At 36.0% G+C, this 18526-nt stretch overlaps 1 protein-coding gene across 1 annotated transcript in view; it reads right to left on the minus strand.

Annotated features, from left to right (window-relative positions):
* The window catches only part of LOC149806917 (E3 ubiquitin-protein ligase MIB1-like), a 201240-nt gene that overhangs the window by 20036 nt on the left and 162678 nt on the right, over positions 1–18526 (minus strand). Inside the window, exons 15-20 of the mRNA XM_089959672.1 lie at positions 14836–14922; positions 12427–12555; positions 8513–8694; positions 5230–5419; positions 4764–4842; positions 3119–3205 (exon numbers count right to left, since the gene is read on the minus strand). Of these exons, the coding sequence (XP_089815798.1) occupies positions 3119–3205; positions 4764–4842; positions 5230–5419; positions 8513–8694; positions 12427–12555; positions 14836–14922 (754 nt within the window). The remainder of the gene's footprint in view (positions 1–3118; positions 3206–4763; positions 4843–5229; positions 5420–8512; positions 8695–12426; positions 12556–14835; positions 14923–18526) is intronic.

An 18526-nucleotide genomic window follows, 5' to 3' on the forward strand; every position in this document is an offset into this window, starting at 1 on the left:
GTCTGCCAGTTTATGTGACAGCAGGTTGGGGTATATGCTGTCTGCCAGTGTTTATGTGACAGCAGGTTGGGGTATATGCTGTCTGCCAGTGTTTATGTGACAGCAGGTTGGGATATATGCTGTCTGCCAGTGTTTTTGTGACAACAGGTTGGGGTATATGCTATCTACCAGTGTTTATATGACAGAAGGTTGGGGTATATGCTGTCTGCTAGTGTTTATGCAATAGTAGGTTGGGGTATATGCTGTCTGCCAGTGTTTATATGACAGCACATTGGGGTATATGCTGTCTGCCAGTGTTTATGTGACAGCAGGTTGGGGTATATGCTGTCTGCCAGTGTTTATGTGACAGCAGGTTGGAATATATGCTGTCTGCCGGTGTTTATGTGACAGCAGGTTGGGGTATATGCTGTCTGCCAGTGTTTATGTGACAGCACATTGGGGTATATGCTGTCTGCCAGTATTTATGTGACAGCAGGTTGGGGTATATGCTGTCTGCCAGTGTTTATGTGACAGCAGGTTGGGATATATGCTGTCTGCAAGTGTTTATGTGACAGCAGGTTGGGGTATATGCTATCTAACAGTGTTTATATGACAGAAGGTTGGGGTATATGCTGTCTGCTAGTGTTTATGTGACAGTAGGTTGGGGTATATGCTGTCTGCCAGTGTTTATGTGACAGCACATTGGAGTATATGCTGTCTGCCAGTGTTTATGTGACAGCAGGTTGGGATATATGCTGTCTACCAGTGTTTATGTGACAGCAGGTTGGGGTATATGCTGTCTGCCAGTTTATGTGACAGCAGGTTGGGGTATATGCTGTCTGCCAGTGTTTATGTGACAGCAGGTTGGGGTATATGCTGTCTGCCAGTGTTTATGTGACAGCAGGTTGGGATATATGCTGTCTGCCAGTGTTTTTGTGACAACAGGTTGGGGTATATGCTATCTACCAGTGTTTATATGACAGAAGGTTGGGGTATATGCTGTCTGCTAGTGTTTATGCAATAGTAGGTTGGGGTATATGCTGTCTGCCAGTGTTTATATGACAGCACATTGGGGTATATGCTGTCTGCCAGTGTTTATGTGACAGCAGGTTGGGGTATATGCTGTCTGCCAGTGTTTATGTGACAGCAGGTTGGAATATATGCTGTCTGCCGGTGTTTATGTGACAGCAGGTTGGGGTATATGCTGTCTGCCAGTGTTTATGTGACAGCACATTGGGGTATATGCTGTCTGCCAGTATTTATGTGACAGCAGGTTGGGGTATATGCTGTCTGCCAGTGTTTATGTGACAGCAGGTTGGGATATATGCTGTCTGCAAGTGTTTATGTGACAGCAGGTTGGGGTATATGCTATCTAACAGTGTTTATATGACAGAAGGTTGGGGTATATGCTGTCTGCTAGTGTTTATGTGACAGTAGGTTGGGGTATATGCTGTCTGCCAGTGTTTATGTGACAGCACATTGGAGTATATGCTGTCTGCCAGTGTTTATGTGACAGCAGGTTGGGATATATGCTGTCTACCAGTGTTTATGTGACAGCAGGTTGGGGTATATGCTGTCTGCCAGTGTTTATGTGACAGCAGGTTGGGATATATGATGTCTGCCAGTGTTTATGTGACAGCAGGTTGGGGTATATGCTGTCTGCCAGTGTTTATGTGACAGCAGGTTGGGGTATATGCTGTCTGCCAGTGTTTATGTGACAGCAGGTTGGAATATATGCTGTCTGCCAGTGTTTATGTGACAGTAGGTTGGGGTATATGCTGTCTGCCAGTGTTTATGTGACAGCAGGTTGGGATATATGCTGTCTGCAAGTGTTTATGTGACAGCAGGTTGGGGTATATGCTATCTAACAGTGTTTATATGACAGAAGGTTGGGGTATATGCTGTCTGCTAGTGTTTATGTGACAGTAGGTTGGGGTATATGCTGTCTGCCAGTGTTTATGTGACAGCACATTGGAGTATATGCTGTCTGCCAGTGTTTATGTGACAGCAGGTTGGGATATATGCTGTCTACCAGTGTTTATGTGACAGCAGGTTGGGGTATATGCTGTCTGCCAGTGTTTATGTGACAGCAGGTTGGGATATATGATGTCTGCCAGTGTTTATGTGACAGCAGGTTGGGGTATATGCTGTCTGCCAGTGTTTATGTGACAGCAGGTTGGGGTATATGCTGTCTGCCAGTGTTTATGTGACAGCAGGTTGGAATATATGCTGTCTGCCAGTGTTTATGTGACAGTAGGTTGGGGTATATGCTGTCTGCCAGTGTTTATGTGACAGCAGGTTGGGATATATGCTGTCTGCAAGTGTTTATGTGACAGCAGGTTGGGGTATATGCTATCTAACAGTGTTTATATGACAGAAGGTTGGGGTATATGCTGTCTGCTAGTGTTTATGTGACAGTAGGTTGAGGTATATGCTGTCTGCCAGTGTTTATGTGACAGCACATTGGAGTATATGCTGTCTGCCAGTGTTTATGTGACAGCAGGTTGGGATATATGCTGTCTGCCAGTGTTTATGTGACAGCAGGTTGGGGTATATGCTGTCTGCCAGTGTTTATGTGACAGCAGGTTGGGGTATATGCTGTCTGCCAGTGTTTATGTGACAGCACGTTGGGGTATATGATGTCTGCCAGTGTTTATGTGACAGCAGGTTGGGGTATATGCTGTCTGCCAGTGTTTATGTGACAGCAGGTTGGGGTATATGCTGTCTGCCAGTGTTTATGTGACAGCAGGTTGGGGTATATGCTGTCTGCCAGTGTTTATGTGACAGTACATTGGGGTATATGCTGTCTGCCAGTATTTATGTGACAGCAGGTTGGGGTATATGATGTCTGCCAGTGTTTATGTGACAGCAGGTTGGGATATATGCTGTCTGCCAGTGTTTATGTGACAGCAGGTTGGGGTATATGCTGTCTGCCAGTGTTTATGTGACAGCAGGTTGGGATATATGCTGTCTGCCAGTGTTTATGTGACAGCAGGTTGGGGTATATGCTGTCTGCCAGTGTTTATGTGACAGCAGGTTGGGGTATATGCTGTCTGCAGCCAGATCAGACCTCCTATGCATTTATATCAGATATAATATTTAATTTAAATGAGTTCTGCAAGACTACAGAGTAACTTACGAGTTCCTCCACAGCACACAATGAATGGAACCAGTTTTTCTATACTGCTGCGGCACTGGACACATTTCTTCATCAAGGCTGCACATCCTGTACAAATACAAATAAAAGGTACTTTTTAGGTAACCCATTAATTAATTTTATTTCATGTTTTAAAGTACCAAAATTATGTGTTTGTAATGACCCAGGTTACAAGTCCCTGTTGGTTGAAATAACCCCATATTCAAAATAAGCTCCAGGTATACATTGTCTTTTCATGCCCAATAACTGTATATGATTATAAAGTTGGAGTCGGAACAGTGTCAAGAAGTTTCCAGGGTTCTCAGTCTGATACATGTTGACAAATGGGTCACTAATTACATGTGCTAATCCTCACTTGAGTCACACAACTCTGTAATTACACTGAGAAATCAACCAATAGTCTCAGTCTGATATGTGTTGACAAATGGGTCACTAATTACATAAGCCAATTGTTAGACATGTTCGATATACAAATCTGGAGTTATTTTAAACTTATGTAAAATCAACCCTATCCGTTTAGTCCTACCCAAAAATGCATGATCAAACTTCTAAAAGCACTGGTAAAATCTGCATAAATAAGAATGACTGGTTCAAATTTTATGTCTCTTTAATAGCAAAGATGGAATTCAGGCACATTACAAGCATTCAACAATACTGACATATGTAGATGTATGTACTTACATATATGGATGGGCTGTATCAATGAACCCCTTTGGCTTTTTTGAATGTGTATGATGTTCCAAAAAATGATCTCTAATATGATTAATGGTATGTGGGATTTTCGTTACCAAACAAGTCAATAAATTGTAAAGAAAACATAGCAGACAGACATAACTTTAATATAAGACTGAATTCAAGTTAACTCTATAATAACTCCATTGCAAAATATATACTTGTGATATTACCTGAAAGTATAAATACAGGAAAGCAAGGGCCTGCATGTCAAGCCCATGATCAAAGCACTGTAGTAAAATGTATGACCTTGACCCACAGGTAATGAGATGAGGGAGCACATCACACAGTATACTGTCAAAATGATTCATCACAAATATGAGCAAACTAAATAAAAACATTGAGGAAATGTAAGCTAATAATTAATCTTCAACCAAAACCAAAAATTTTGATGCACATTTTCCATGAATGTGATCTTGACCCCAAGGTCAATGGTGCAATCAAGCAGGTCACAGATTGAACTGGTATTGTTTCATAATTAATCATCCCAAGTATGAACAGAATCCATTGATGGATTTCGGAAATGAAAACAAATGGAAAGATTTTAATCAAAACCTGAAAAACTTTTGCCACAGTCACAATGTCTCATTTTCCCTCTAACCTAGGCTTGACAAAATTGAAATGCACCTGGCATCACATGACAATGTAACTGTTTGAGTTTACTGGCATCTATGCAGCTGGTTTTTTACCTCACACATACATGACAAGCAGTAAAATACCCTATCTCTTAGAGATTCCAAAAGTTCAGAGTTGATACATTTAATGGCATCATTAATGGAAACATTAACTGTTTCAAAGCTTATTATCATATTATACTTTTCCAATCAAAACTTTCAACACTGAGTTTTCCATAATAAAATGTAAAATATGAGAGAAAAATCAAGAGTTTACATACCTTCACAAGCACACATATGTCCACATGGCTGGAACAGGACAGATGCCTTCTTATCAGAACAAACCACACACTCTTCAATCTGAAACAAAACATACAAAAAGTGAATTAAACCACAAATTTTAAAACCTCATTAATATTCATTAATGTGTTTTAATGACAAAATGGGGCTAAATAAAACTTTGTAAGTTGTATGAATATTTATTAATATCCTTTAATGACAAATTGGAGCTAAATAAAACTTTGTACTATACAATGGCATGACTCTCTGTCCACTGCATATCACCTCCCCAACCCATGCAACCATGAAATTTAAAAGTTAAATTTTCTATGCAATCTATAACATTCCCAACCATAGTAACCCGGAACTTTCAAATGAAAACTTTGTCTTAAATATGAAGTATTCCTACAGGTGATGATGATGGCAGCGGTGGTGGTGGTGGCAATGAGATAGAGTTATCTCCCTTACCTTTGTCCTGGACTGTACATGTTCTTTGCACATCAGGCACTTTTTGACACGTGGAGAACACAGGTGACAGGTGGCTATGTGACCACAAGGTCCAAACAGTGTATCTCGCTTTGAGTCAGAACAAACCATACATTCCTCCAGGGTCTCCTGTTCATTGCGAATAAATGCCACATTGGATGCTGTTCCAGGACTGAAAGAATGAGAAATATTATCAAATATAACCTTGATTATACAAACACACATTATCATGGTTTATCATGCCCCACATACAGAACAATCCCAAAATTTACTTTGATAACACTGTCTTATCCTAGAAGCTGATTAAGCCATGTGAAAACTGATGTAAAAACAACCGCCATCATAAGTATTCCTTTAAATTAAAAATTATAACAAGTGCACATGTACTTTATCACAATCTAAGTTCAAATGCATACCCTCTAAAATACAAATTCTTCACTGTGTAATAACCATCACAATGTTGTAAGTGGTCAAACCCTACTGCCACCAATCTGCAGACTATATAGTAAAATCCAAATGCTTGGGGACCATGATTTGTCTCACATAAAAGCTATATCTTCTGTTTGGATTTTCTTTCCCCTCCAGATGAATCTTGTTTTCTTATCCACCAGACAGGAATATGTCATAATTTACCCTGTGCCAGAGGCATTCCTCTCTTACCACTGGGAGCATAAAAGATCATATCCATCCTTTGATGTAATTAACCAAAACTTTACAACATTCATATTGTGCATATCATTTACATGGTGTCACTGTCATTTATGTGACGTCACTGTCCTTTGCATGATGTCACTGCCATTTATGTCATATCTCTGTCATTTACAAGGTGTCACTGTCATGTTATGTACCTTCTTGTGGGTCGGTGGTTCTTTCTGGGGTTTTTCCAGGTTCTTCCTCCACCATTAATACTGGCCGCCATGTATAGCCTATCATGTGCTGAAAAATGGTGTTAAACCCCACAACAACAAAAACAACAACATTTATGTTATGTCACTGTCCTTTATGTAACATCACCATCATTTATGTTATGTCACTGCCCATGATGTGATGTCACTCACTTATGTAATGTCACTGTCATTTATGTGATGTCACTGTCATTTATATGACGTCACCGCCATTTACATGAGGTCACTGCCTACATATTACACATCAGATGCAATCAGACCTTTCACTGTTTGTAAAACTACATGTTTGAGTTTGAAAAAGGAGTAAAAGGAAAGAAAATAAAATCTTCCCAACATCTGTGCAGGCAGAACAGGGAGAAATCTGACCCCAGAGAATGCGCTTTGTGCAGAATTTGTTATGTGTCATAACAAGATTTCCAAATCAGATCTGATGGAAGCCAATAACAATGTCATTCTGTTGACCGTTTGATTCCCCAATCAGATTACAGCTTTCACATTATAAAAATAAAAAACATCCATCAGAACATTTAGTTTCTAATTACAACTTTCCCTAACATAAAATTCAACTCTTGATCTGAAACTTTACTAAAAATAAGTGGACTGCGAATTCAAAAGATAATCGGAACATGGACTTTTATTGTCAGATCTACTGATCAAAATTAATCCTCCACTTAAAGCATATTAGAAAGATTTTTTGCATTAAAAGTAAAAGCATATTTTGGACTTTTTAGTATTATTATATGAACTCCTGATTATCCAAATCATCAGCTTCACAAGTGGAGTAATAATCTGTATATTACCATATATATTCACTTACAAGTCAAATCCAACTGCAAAAAACACAGACCCAGATAACTGTTGCACGCTGTGTCAGTAGATCAGGGTCTACCATATTTCATGCTATTTTTTGTACACGAAAAATAATTATTAATTTCAGTGTACAAAAAAAAATTATATGTAAAATATATAATTATCATTTTGTGGTTCTGTCCATGTACAAAAAATAAAGGGCTCATACCCAAACAAATTCTACTAAACACACGCTCCTCAACAACCCAACAATAAGAAAAGAAACGTATATTTTCTATCTCATTCTCCTCTCAACTCAAGATTCCAATTACAATAAAAATAAAATTACTCAGAAAAGTTTTGTTTTGTTTTTAGAGAGAGAGAGAGAGAGCATAATGTCTCAGTGTGCAAGCTCGTCTGCATTTAGAGCATACTTCTTTGTACCTCTTACATTGTGTAATGTTGGCAAAATGATTTAGATGGCCTGAACTTGTATGGGTATTATTTACTGGTAAATTGTATGCAATGATTAGACCAACAAGTAGGTCTCTACTTTTCTTTTTTTTCTGCCCGCCATCAGAAACCATTATTTTCTTACTTAAAATAATAAGGACTGGCAGCGATCTGGATCTTTGACCTTTTGACCCCCACATGAATAGACTTCTTACCTGTCATCCGGAAAACTTAGTAAAGATTGACATGTACTATCAAAACCTCAAACTGTATTATCATTTTAGGGAAAAGATCTCACATGAATTTTAATATTAGACGATGTTGGCATGGCTCCTGAAATTCCAGGTACATGTATTTTTCTTCTATATGAAAAACTAGAGAAATTCAGAAGCACCAGGTAAGGAAGCTGCAAACTTGATATAAATGCACTGGAATCTATCTATTGTTATTTACTTTATGGATTGTACAACATGAATGTAATATGTCAATATACAAGTTTATTTCAGACTAGTTTGTCTTCTTTTAATGAAAGGATATATTTTTGCACCCGATTTAATTATACCACCTCCCCCACCATTTTTAAGGTACATGCACCATTTTCTTCAGCTGACATGGTTGGTTATAACACAGTTCAGTCTATAACACAGTTTGGTCCTATGGACCCCAACTACTGTGCAATAGCCGGGTCATAACGTATGATTTCTTATGAAAACTTGTGACTCTCATATAGTTGATGCTAACTTTTTGGGCACCAACCACCATTTTCAAAGATACAAGAAGCAATATATCAAGATTTCCGTTACCAATTCTGATCATGATTTTCGTTACATTAAACACATAAGGGCCAGTTCTGTTATACTTTCTTTGAAAGAAAAACCCAAATCCATGCTGGGCATCACATTATAAGCGCATTTGTGAGTTTTCAGGGCACAAATTATGGAGGATTGGTGCACATGATTTCAGCTGGCAATTTTATGCTCACTCCTAAACTCTGAGATACATTTGTTTACTTCCTTTCTTACTGTTATAATGCTGCATTAAACAGCTGTGGAAATTGTTAGAAATGCTGTTGCTATTAACAACAGCTGTTTGTGGCAGTGTTGCTGCTGTATGCTTACCTGACTCTCTCCTTGTGACACTTGGCAAGAGCCTTACACAGGTTAGGGTCAGGACAAAGGTCCAGTGGGGTCTGACCCTTTTTATTTTTGATATTCAGATCAGCTCCATTAGCAGCCAGGAAACAAGCAATAGAGGCACTGGATTTCTTGTCAGCTCCCTGTGTACCAAGACCCATAAGTAACTGAAATAAAAATAGATACACTGATTCAACAAAATAATTTCAATTCTGTAAAAAAAGAAACAATGGTCTGTGAAAGGTTTTGCAGACTTGGGATCAGAAGGTAATGCCCTGTCCATTTCTACTATTAAGCATAGCTTCACTGATGCCTTACACTGGGGTGGTGCAACCTTGTAACTAATTAGCTCATTCAAAGTTAGCCAAAAATTTACATGCTTTCACATCAATGAAACCACAATGAAGTCCAGATGTATCAGCCACTAGTAGGTCTGGAAGTCTTTATGCTTTTTGCCTCTTTGTTACACTTATGCCAGAGGCGCAACAGCTTTTGTAAGTTCAACTTTGCGCATAATCAGACATAATTTAAGAAAATTTATGTTTTTCATGGAGATACGAAGCGTGAATATTTTTGTTCAATGTGTCCAAATGATAATGAACCTGGAATATGTAATAATAGTAAGACAAAAAAAAACAAGACGATGTCAAGTAAGATATGGTCTAGCTTCATCTGCTCTGAAGAGTCCAGACCATTTAACCCTGAAAATCTGATTTTAGCAACCTGTCTACATTTTATCATATCAAAGCTGACATGAGATCTAACATCAAGAGTTTTGAAGAAAATATGCATGTGACTATTTATAGTGGTACTAATCATTACTAATTAGCTGACATTCCCCCATGTGACAATTTTTAGTGGTACTAATCATTACTAATTAGCTGACATTCCCCATGTGACTATTTATAGTGGTATTAATCATCTAATTAGCTGACATTCCCCCATGTGGCTATTTATAGTGGTACTAATCATCTAATTAGCTGACATTCCCCCATGTGACTATTTATAGTGGTATTAATCATCTAATTAGCTGACATTCCCCCATGTGACTATTTATAGTGGGACTAATCATCTAATTAGCTGACATTTCCCATGTGACTATTTATAGTGGTACTAATCATCTAATTAGAAGACATTCCGCCCCCCCCATGACTATTTATAGTGGTATTAATCATCTAATTAGCTGACATTCCCCATGTGAATATTTATAGTGGTATTAATCATCTAATTAGCTGACATTCCCCCATGTGAATATTTATAGTGGTACTAATCATCCAATCAGCTGACATTCCCCCCCCATGTGACTATTTATAGTGGGACTAATCATCTAATAAGCTGACATTCCCCCATGTGGCTATTTATAGTGGGACTAATCATCTAATTAGCTGACATTCCCCCATGTGGCTATTTATAGTGGTACTAATCATCTAATTAGCTGACATTCCCCCATGTGACTATTTATAGTGGTACTAATCATCTAATGAGCTGACATTCCCCCATGTGAATATTTATAGTGGTACTAATCATCTAATTAGCTGACATTCCCCATGTGACTATTTATAGTGATACTAATCATCTAATTAGCTGACATTTCCCCATGTGACTATTTATAGTGGGACTAATCCTCTAATTAGCTGATATTCCCCCATGAGACTATTTGTAGTGGTACTAATCCTCTAATTAACTGACATTCCCCCTTCCTCTTTACAACAACATTAATAAACATGTATCGGTTGATGCAATGTCAAAATTCTTGATTTGTATATTCAGCTCCATTAAGACAATATTGTCTGTTATACAGTGATAACAAAGATCCAATTGCTGCACTTATACAGTGCATCACAACATTTGCAATCAATCAGTCATCTGCAAACATTCAAACATATATGAAAATTATGTTAGCATAACATGTTGGTGTAATCAGAAGGAAGACTATACAGATGGTAGATATATCACATTATGAATGAATACTGAACAGAATTTTAGAATTGTTTCCTCAGAATTACATGCTGGCCGTATTATCCACTTAGCAGGCAATTTTTACCAGTCCGAATATATTTGTTGACAAATGGAAATTTTCAAGACTTAGATCCCTGTTATTTAGTTATAATTAGGAAGGGCACCCCATTGTAAGCATACAGGTCAAAAGTGTGCCAACAAATGTGCACTAACAAAAGCGAAATATGCCCATCAAATGTGCACTGTCAAAAACATGCAGCATAAACTATAAGCCCGTGATCTTATTATGACTTTGATTGATAAATGTCTCATTTTAGACGAATAAACTACTAGTCTGAATCACTGTTTCCGGTGAGCAGACATCAAAGTGTGTACAGTCTTAATATTGAGTAGAAATAAAGTACTGGTTTCAATCATTGTTTTCATTGAGCAGAAATCAAGGTGCATATTTACACAGTATAAGCCTAGAAATCTATAAATACCAAATTCATTTTGTAAAATTTAAGAATCATATCTAACCATGGAAAAGACTGAGTAGCAGAAGGATAAAGAGCATATCATAACTGATGGATACTGATATAGAAAAGACAGAGTAAATGCCGACAGTAGTGCATCATAGAGATGCTGTAAACGTGATTGTAAAGGGCGAATTAAAGTGATTGCAGTGGACACAAGCACTGTGCTTTCTGAGCATAACCTTATGATCCAGATCCGGAGAGCAATGAAGTGAAGAAGATCGTAGGAGAGATCCATCGAAGAGCAATGACCATGTGTACTGAGTGCTTGTGTCTTGCACGCTTTTGTCGGTGCATGCTTTTGACCTGTGCGCTAACAATGGGATACCCTTAGGAAGATAATAAGTATGAAATGGCTCATCTAACTGGATATGCATTTTATTGTTTGGATTACATCAAAATATCATTATAATCTACATGTGTACATCACAGTGATATCATGACTCTACATGATACATTTTAATATTCATTTCAATCATTGTTTTGTGTACAGGTGATTATTATACTTAAAGTGCTCTTGACACAATAGTTTTCTCTTTTAAAAGCTATCATTTGGAAAAAAAATGCTAAAAAGTTAGTAAACTGGAAGGTATAAAAAGAAGAATCGAAAACCATCAATGATACTAATACCAAACAGCAATGAAAAGTTCAGTCTAAACTGTTTAGTCCTCCTAAACAGTATACAATGCATCCTTCTCTAGACCCCTGATGGGCCCTATACAAGTTTACAAGTAGGTTTCAGCAAGATATGATTGGATCTCATTTCCAGTCAGTCTTACGCTAATAAATTATTATTAATTTTGTTTATTCCTGCAATAACATCTGAAGCAGAAATCGGTCATATTGCTGTGTTCATTATTTGATTTGAGCTGAGTTATTTATTCAAATTATTATTCTCTGGAAATACAAAGTGCTCAATAATATTAAAACAGAAATAATAATTTGGAAATATAGTGAATTCAAACAAGGATATCTTGGATTATATTAATGTGATTCATCAAAAGACTGTTGGCACAACATCATACTTCGAGTCATTGGTACATCAGTATATTAGGCACATCAACACCTTCAGCATTTGATCTTATTTGGAATACCACTGGAATTTAATTAGAACTTTATTCTTTAGGATTGGTGATAAAACTATTTGGAATTTAATTTGCATTACTGTAAGTTCTTTTTAAATTTTCACTTTATATTGTTGGGAAATAAATTATATTTTGAATTTTACAAAGTTTTTGGGTTTTGCTCTTTACTATTATTCAGTTTAAGACCATAGACTCATAATACAATGGATGGATGCAAAGACATATCGATGGGTTTTACCAATAAGCTCGAGTTGCATTTTAATCTAGCCAAATATTAACTAGAACATGAAAAATGATAGATTTCAGAAAAAGAAATGCTAGATGTACATGCACCACCAACCTTGCCAACATCCTGCATATCCTGGAGCTGACGCAGCTGAGACAGCGTATGGTGTCGTAGTGCCTCATGAAGTGGTGTGTCTCCATCTTTATCTGCGATGTTCATGTTACAGCCTTCACGGACTAAGAGCTGCAATATATGTCAACAGCATTGAATTCATTTAGGAAACACTGCACAGTCAATAATTAATCTAACATAAATAATTTCAATATATTGCTCCCATACTCAATTTCATATAAAGATTATAAGTGAATGAACTGAGATTGCACAATAATACAAGAATAGCATGTAAAGGTCACATTAAAATCCATGTAAAGTTAACATATTTGAAGGTTTCTTAATTTGTAACATTCTGGCAGATTTTTAATCTAAGTTATGTTACTTGAGGTATACATTTTTCAAAGGTGTACAATCATACAAATAAAGTACCATCTTGAGAAGCTGGAAGTCCACAACTTGCAACACATACAAGTACATGTTATACTTATCAAACAGTTTTCAGAGAAAATCTTGCTTCGTTTTGAAGTAATTTTACAATATATACTGCATTTATCCCATGATATGCTCATGCCTGTTGATGAATGTAAACCTTCCACTAAGGTCCTCAGCCAGTCTTACAAAAGTTTGGCAAATACTGACAAAGTCTATCTTTACATGAATTTAAGCCAGTCTTTACTTTTACCACTTTTTTTTGGACTAACCTACTGGTCTTAGCATGGATAAATGTGATACAAATTAAAAAGGAATCACCTTCAAGTAAATTTCCAATTTTTCTCACCTTCTTTTAATCCAATTTATGATTCTGCATCAGTCTCCAAAATGATCAATGAGGCAAAACATGAATAGGAACTAGCCAATGTTGGCTGTAATTACAAGAGTCCCCTTACTGGACTGTGATTACAAGAGTCCCCTTACAAGACCATGAGTACCCATATGAAAAAGATTGCAAGAATCCCAATATGAGACTGATTAAAAAAATTCCCCATTTGAAATTTTGGTTCATAGAGTCCCCATATGAGGACTAAATAAAAGCATTTTCGCAGCTAAACCCCGCATATATATTTCCTTTCTTTTAAAGTGAGAAATGCTAATACTGCAAAATTTCCATTAACATATAATAGGTAATTTTATATTGTACATTATGGATGGAATCAACAAAAAATGTAAAAAAAAATAAAAATGGACAAAGAAATGACTGATGATAATCAATTTTTTTTCGACCATCCACAAAACATATTAAATGATGGACAAAGAGAATTGACCACCCACTGATTTTTTTGTTACATGTATACATAAAATAAAATGAAAGCAAACTTAATCTTCTTACATGTTTCATTTACTGAAATGAATCAACAGCTAGAAATTTCAAAAACAAATATACAGAACACTCCCTTACTTTAATGCATTTCATGGAAGCCGCTGAGCCACATTACTGTCAGACCAACTTATAATGAAGAATATTATACATATAATTTTAATAACACTTAATGAAATGGAATCCATGACCATACTCACCTTACAACAACTGTATTATAATGAAGGGCATTATAGTGAGGGAGTGACATATCTGCTAAGATCTGTCATTAAGATTTTACAAAACAAGAGTCCCTTGAAGGGGCTAATACTCTGATGGTTCAAAGAATTTTCATGAATCCAAGATAAGACCATTTCTACTATCCTTTTATTCTTTTTAAATTTTTATTACTGAAACCATCTCTGACATTTATGTAAAACTCCAACATACCAAATCTGAATAAATAATATTTCCTAACAGGTTTAAAATATACATAAAAAATGCCCATAAGTGCAGAGCAAAATTCTTTGTCATGTCCCTTGACTCAGGATAGGAAATCATTGAACTTGTCACAAACAATGTCAAGATATACCCACATGCTAAGTTTGGTGGTGTGGGGTGATGATAGAGTGGTGGGTGAAGAAACCAAAAGTTATTAATGTGGCATCATTCAAAGTATTCATAAGTATAAACTTGTTTATCAAAATGCAACTAAATACAATGTCTGGTCAAAATTTACCTTTTGATGTATCAGTCACTATTTTCACAAGTTCAATGAAGTACACTAATGTAAGCAAGAAATCTTTGATTTGACTTCTATGTCAAATCTGTCTCAAACTCACAAGAGCGCAAATATGCAGATCATTAGATATGCACCATTTTCAGATATCTGAGGTGGACACTATGGTGCCATGATTGAGGGCTGATGAACACCTTTTCCATTTGGAATAAACTACATATTACTATAACAGTAATGTAGTCAAGACCCTATTTCAATAAAACCATCCATTCAGGAGAATTAGTCCCATAAAGTGTATGCAGAGGTTGTTAGAATTTGTTCTAAAATGTACATATAATAGACACAGTCAAAACCATGTTACTTATTTTCTACTTACTCTCACAATCTGTGTATGCTGTCTTTCAACAGCTAAATGTAAAGCTGTTTGGAGGTTCACGTTCTGAATATCCATGTTGGCTTTGCCCTACAAAAAACCAAAATGATCTCATTTATTTTGTAGCATACATGTATATTTGTTGGCAACGGTTTAATTCTTGCTTATTTGACACAAGAAAAAAAAATTTAAAAATGTGTTCCTGGAACTTGGATACCTTAGCACAGTGTCTACCAACTTAAGGATGGACGAGGATTATTCTAATGTCCTGTCACTGTTGCGATGGGGTAGAAAACTTAAGAGCACTGAAAAATTGAAATAGTGAACCACAGGTTTAAACGAAATTCAGTACAGGTATTTCAAATGTAATCTCCTTCTCTGCTAATGATAGATTTGTAAAAAAATCTGAAGTCTAATCAAAATATCTTTATTTGCTACACACGTTTTTTTTTTTTTTTTTTTTTACAAGATCTTATACTTTTGCATTAAGAGCACGAAAAAGTAACGATGGTATTCCTGTACAGGTAATATGTTTTGTTTACCTGTACAATGAAACCTCCTTTAGAAGATATCATGATATAAAGGACACCTGTTCATATAGAATATTTAGAGTTCCTTCTGTCAAATTAACATTTATACATCAAGAATAGAAGAAAAAAATTCTGGTCCCTTGAGTGTCCTTACTGGCAGGCTTCACTATACTGTCTATACTTGCTTTTAAGTCAAGCTGAACTTCAAAATTACACAAACCCAGATCTGCTGTCTATTAATGCAATAGCGTATCTTGGTCTATGCAGTTTGTTTGAAGTAATCAGCAGAACAAACAACACTAACCCTGATCTGCATGCACATTACATGATGGCAGGTCAGGGTTTAAGCTCTTGGCAGTTGGACACAACTTATAAGTGTGTATTTACGGTAGTTACCATAAAATTATGAAATAAAACTTGGGCAAAGGTACAAAAAAAATGCAATCTTTTATGTCTGATAAGCACTGACAGGTGTTGCTTGTAATAGCACTTTAGTTAGATCTCTCATAAATAGTATTAATATATCAACAGGAACAAATAATTTGTTGCTGCAGTTACATGAAAACATTTAAAATTAACAGTTCATCTGCTACATATGTAAATTACACTTCATGACTTCTGCACCTGGGTCTATTTACCATCTGAACTATGAATACTTAGGATATAAAGAGTATGGACCGCATTCAACTAGGATCAAGTTTTATGAAGTTGGTGCAGAAGGCACTTAAGCCATTCTAATTAAAACAATAAGGTAATCAATTTACATCCAACGTGTAGTAATTCCTAACAGGATCAGTAATTACTTAGCATGGATCATTGCACTGGTCAATGCACTGGTGGAACATTTCTTGAATACCTGCCATAATACGATGTGTCTTGCTAAAACATGATTTTTTGACTCTCAAACCCAATGACATGGTTGTGCTTAAAAAAACACATTTTTCCATAATCTTTGGGGAAAAAACCCTCACCACTTCAGTATATGCCTGAAACATGTAGAATGTATAAAAGTAAACAGTCCTGATTGCAGCTGATATAAAACTATCCTTAGGGCAGTTTAAACAGAGGCAATTAAAATGAGAATAGGTCATGTATAAACCACTTTTTCACATATTACTTAAATGGCTGACAATAGCCAGTGTACTAATTTGCATAGGTAAAATTCACGAGTTGGAACAACCCAATATAGGTAAATCAAAGAGATGCTTGATGCATATTGAAAAACACAAGTTATTACATATTACTGCCTTAAATGAGAATGTTTAAGCCATCTGCATTAAAGATTATTGAAAAGTTTATGAATAGCGGCAACATTTATTTGAAGCTGGATTGTATTCCATATACAAAAAGCAAATCATGATTATTTCAGTTGTCAGGAAGGTGTTCAAGTACGATTAATTATTTTAGGTGATTCAGGAAGGAATTTGCTATCAGCAAAGCAAACAAAGATCTGCAAAAATAAATTTCAGATTTCCTAGCTGATGGAGTTTTACTTTGTGAAGTACACAAGGGTGGCAGGGATTAATTCTTTGCACATACTGCAAACAACATATTGACATACATCATTACTATGTGTATGACATCTGTCAAAATAGGAGCACCACATGTACATAACATATCTGACACACTAAACTGAATATTCCAATTAGTTCTCTTTATTATTATTATTATTATTCACTATCATAATCTTGTTTAAATACTAACTATTAATTGACACATGCTTTTCAAGATGGTTGCTATGAAACTGATTGAAAGACAATAATAATTAGCCCCTCGTGTCTGCACAGTAAATCTCTGTTGATAAAGGATTAATACCCATAATGGGTATATGTTTATTGTTGCTTTATTACCTGTAAAACCTCCATTAAACTTGAAAATATTATGCTCAACTCCCCCAATGAAATGGACAGTCATAAATGTGTTGTATAGCTATTTTTTCAAAAAGGCAATCATATCTCAGATACAATGCTACTGTTATGGTCATCAAGAACAACTTAGTTCTGACTAGGCTTTGTTCAGAGAATCTAGCAGAGAAGTTTGAACAACAGTACCATCCAAAGATGAACACTAATTACACTGGCATTACCTTCAGACCCCCTACTGAACTACTGAGAATCTAATTAAGCCTATATTTTGCCATTCAATGGATTTTAAAAACAGAAACTTGATGCATGTTTTTATTTAATGTCAGTGTGGTTGTGATTATGTGTTTTCATATTTGTGTATGTGTATGGTGATGATATCTGACAACATTAATTCAACCATTTTTTTCTTTGTAAGTTTATTATATTCTTTGAATGAAACAGACAATCGATTTTTATATTTGAATTTCCAATCAGTTTTCAAAGGTTTATATGAAAAGTTAGCTCATGTTCAAGTGGACGACATTGCTTTTTTGGGACACATGCACCGACACCCCATTGGGACCTCAAAACACACTTTTTGAGTCTAAAAAATACTAACATCGTCTAGGAATATAGCAGGTATGTTTTAGTTGCCAGTAAACTGGCTATGACTGGTTTCTGTAATATAAGGACATAATGTGTAAATCTTTAAACAAGCCTTTAAATTTTCCATGGTCGATTTCAACTAAAAAAACAGTCTGTGTGGTAGATGACCTTTAAAATGGTGGAATATATGTATGTGAATAAGTCAGTATCCTTAAAGTGTTCAATACATTATAACAGTAAGTCACAACAACACAATTTCAGTGTATGCTGAAAATGCATCTACAATGCAATTTTGGTGGCAAATGATGACAACGATAGTAGTGAAACTAGAGCACAGATACTTTTTCAGGTAAATAAATAAATCCCAGAAAATAAGTCAATGTGATCCAGGTTTAGTATATGACTTGCATTCATTTATAAATGCAACTTCAGCACAAGTCCAACTACAATAGGTCAAATAAACCATACCATAAATGGTACAATATATGCCCACCATACTGCAAAGAGTACTGTTATATTGCTTTTACCCTCTTTAAAAACCCTCTTTCAGTGGTCAAATACATGATTTTGTAATCCAAAATCAGAAAGTATCTTACTTATCTTTATTGCAAGCCATGTGGGTGACCTTTCTCTTTGACCTCTTGATTCTAAAACTGATATGGTGCCTTGCTTGTCTCAAATGCCTGCCATCCACAAAACTGGTCTAGTTTGTGG

Source organism: Sinohyriopsis cumingii, chromosome 1 (genome assembly GCF_028554795.1).
Source record: "Sinohyriopsis cumingii isolate HCF-2022 chromosome 1, ASM2855479v2, whole genome shotgun sequence".
NCBI classification, from domain to species: Eukaryota; Metazoa; Mollusca; class Bivalvia; order Unionida; family Unionidae; genus Sinohyriopsis; species Sinohyriopsis cumingii.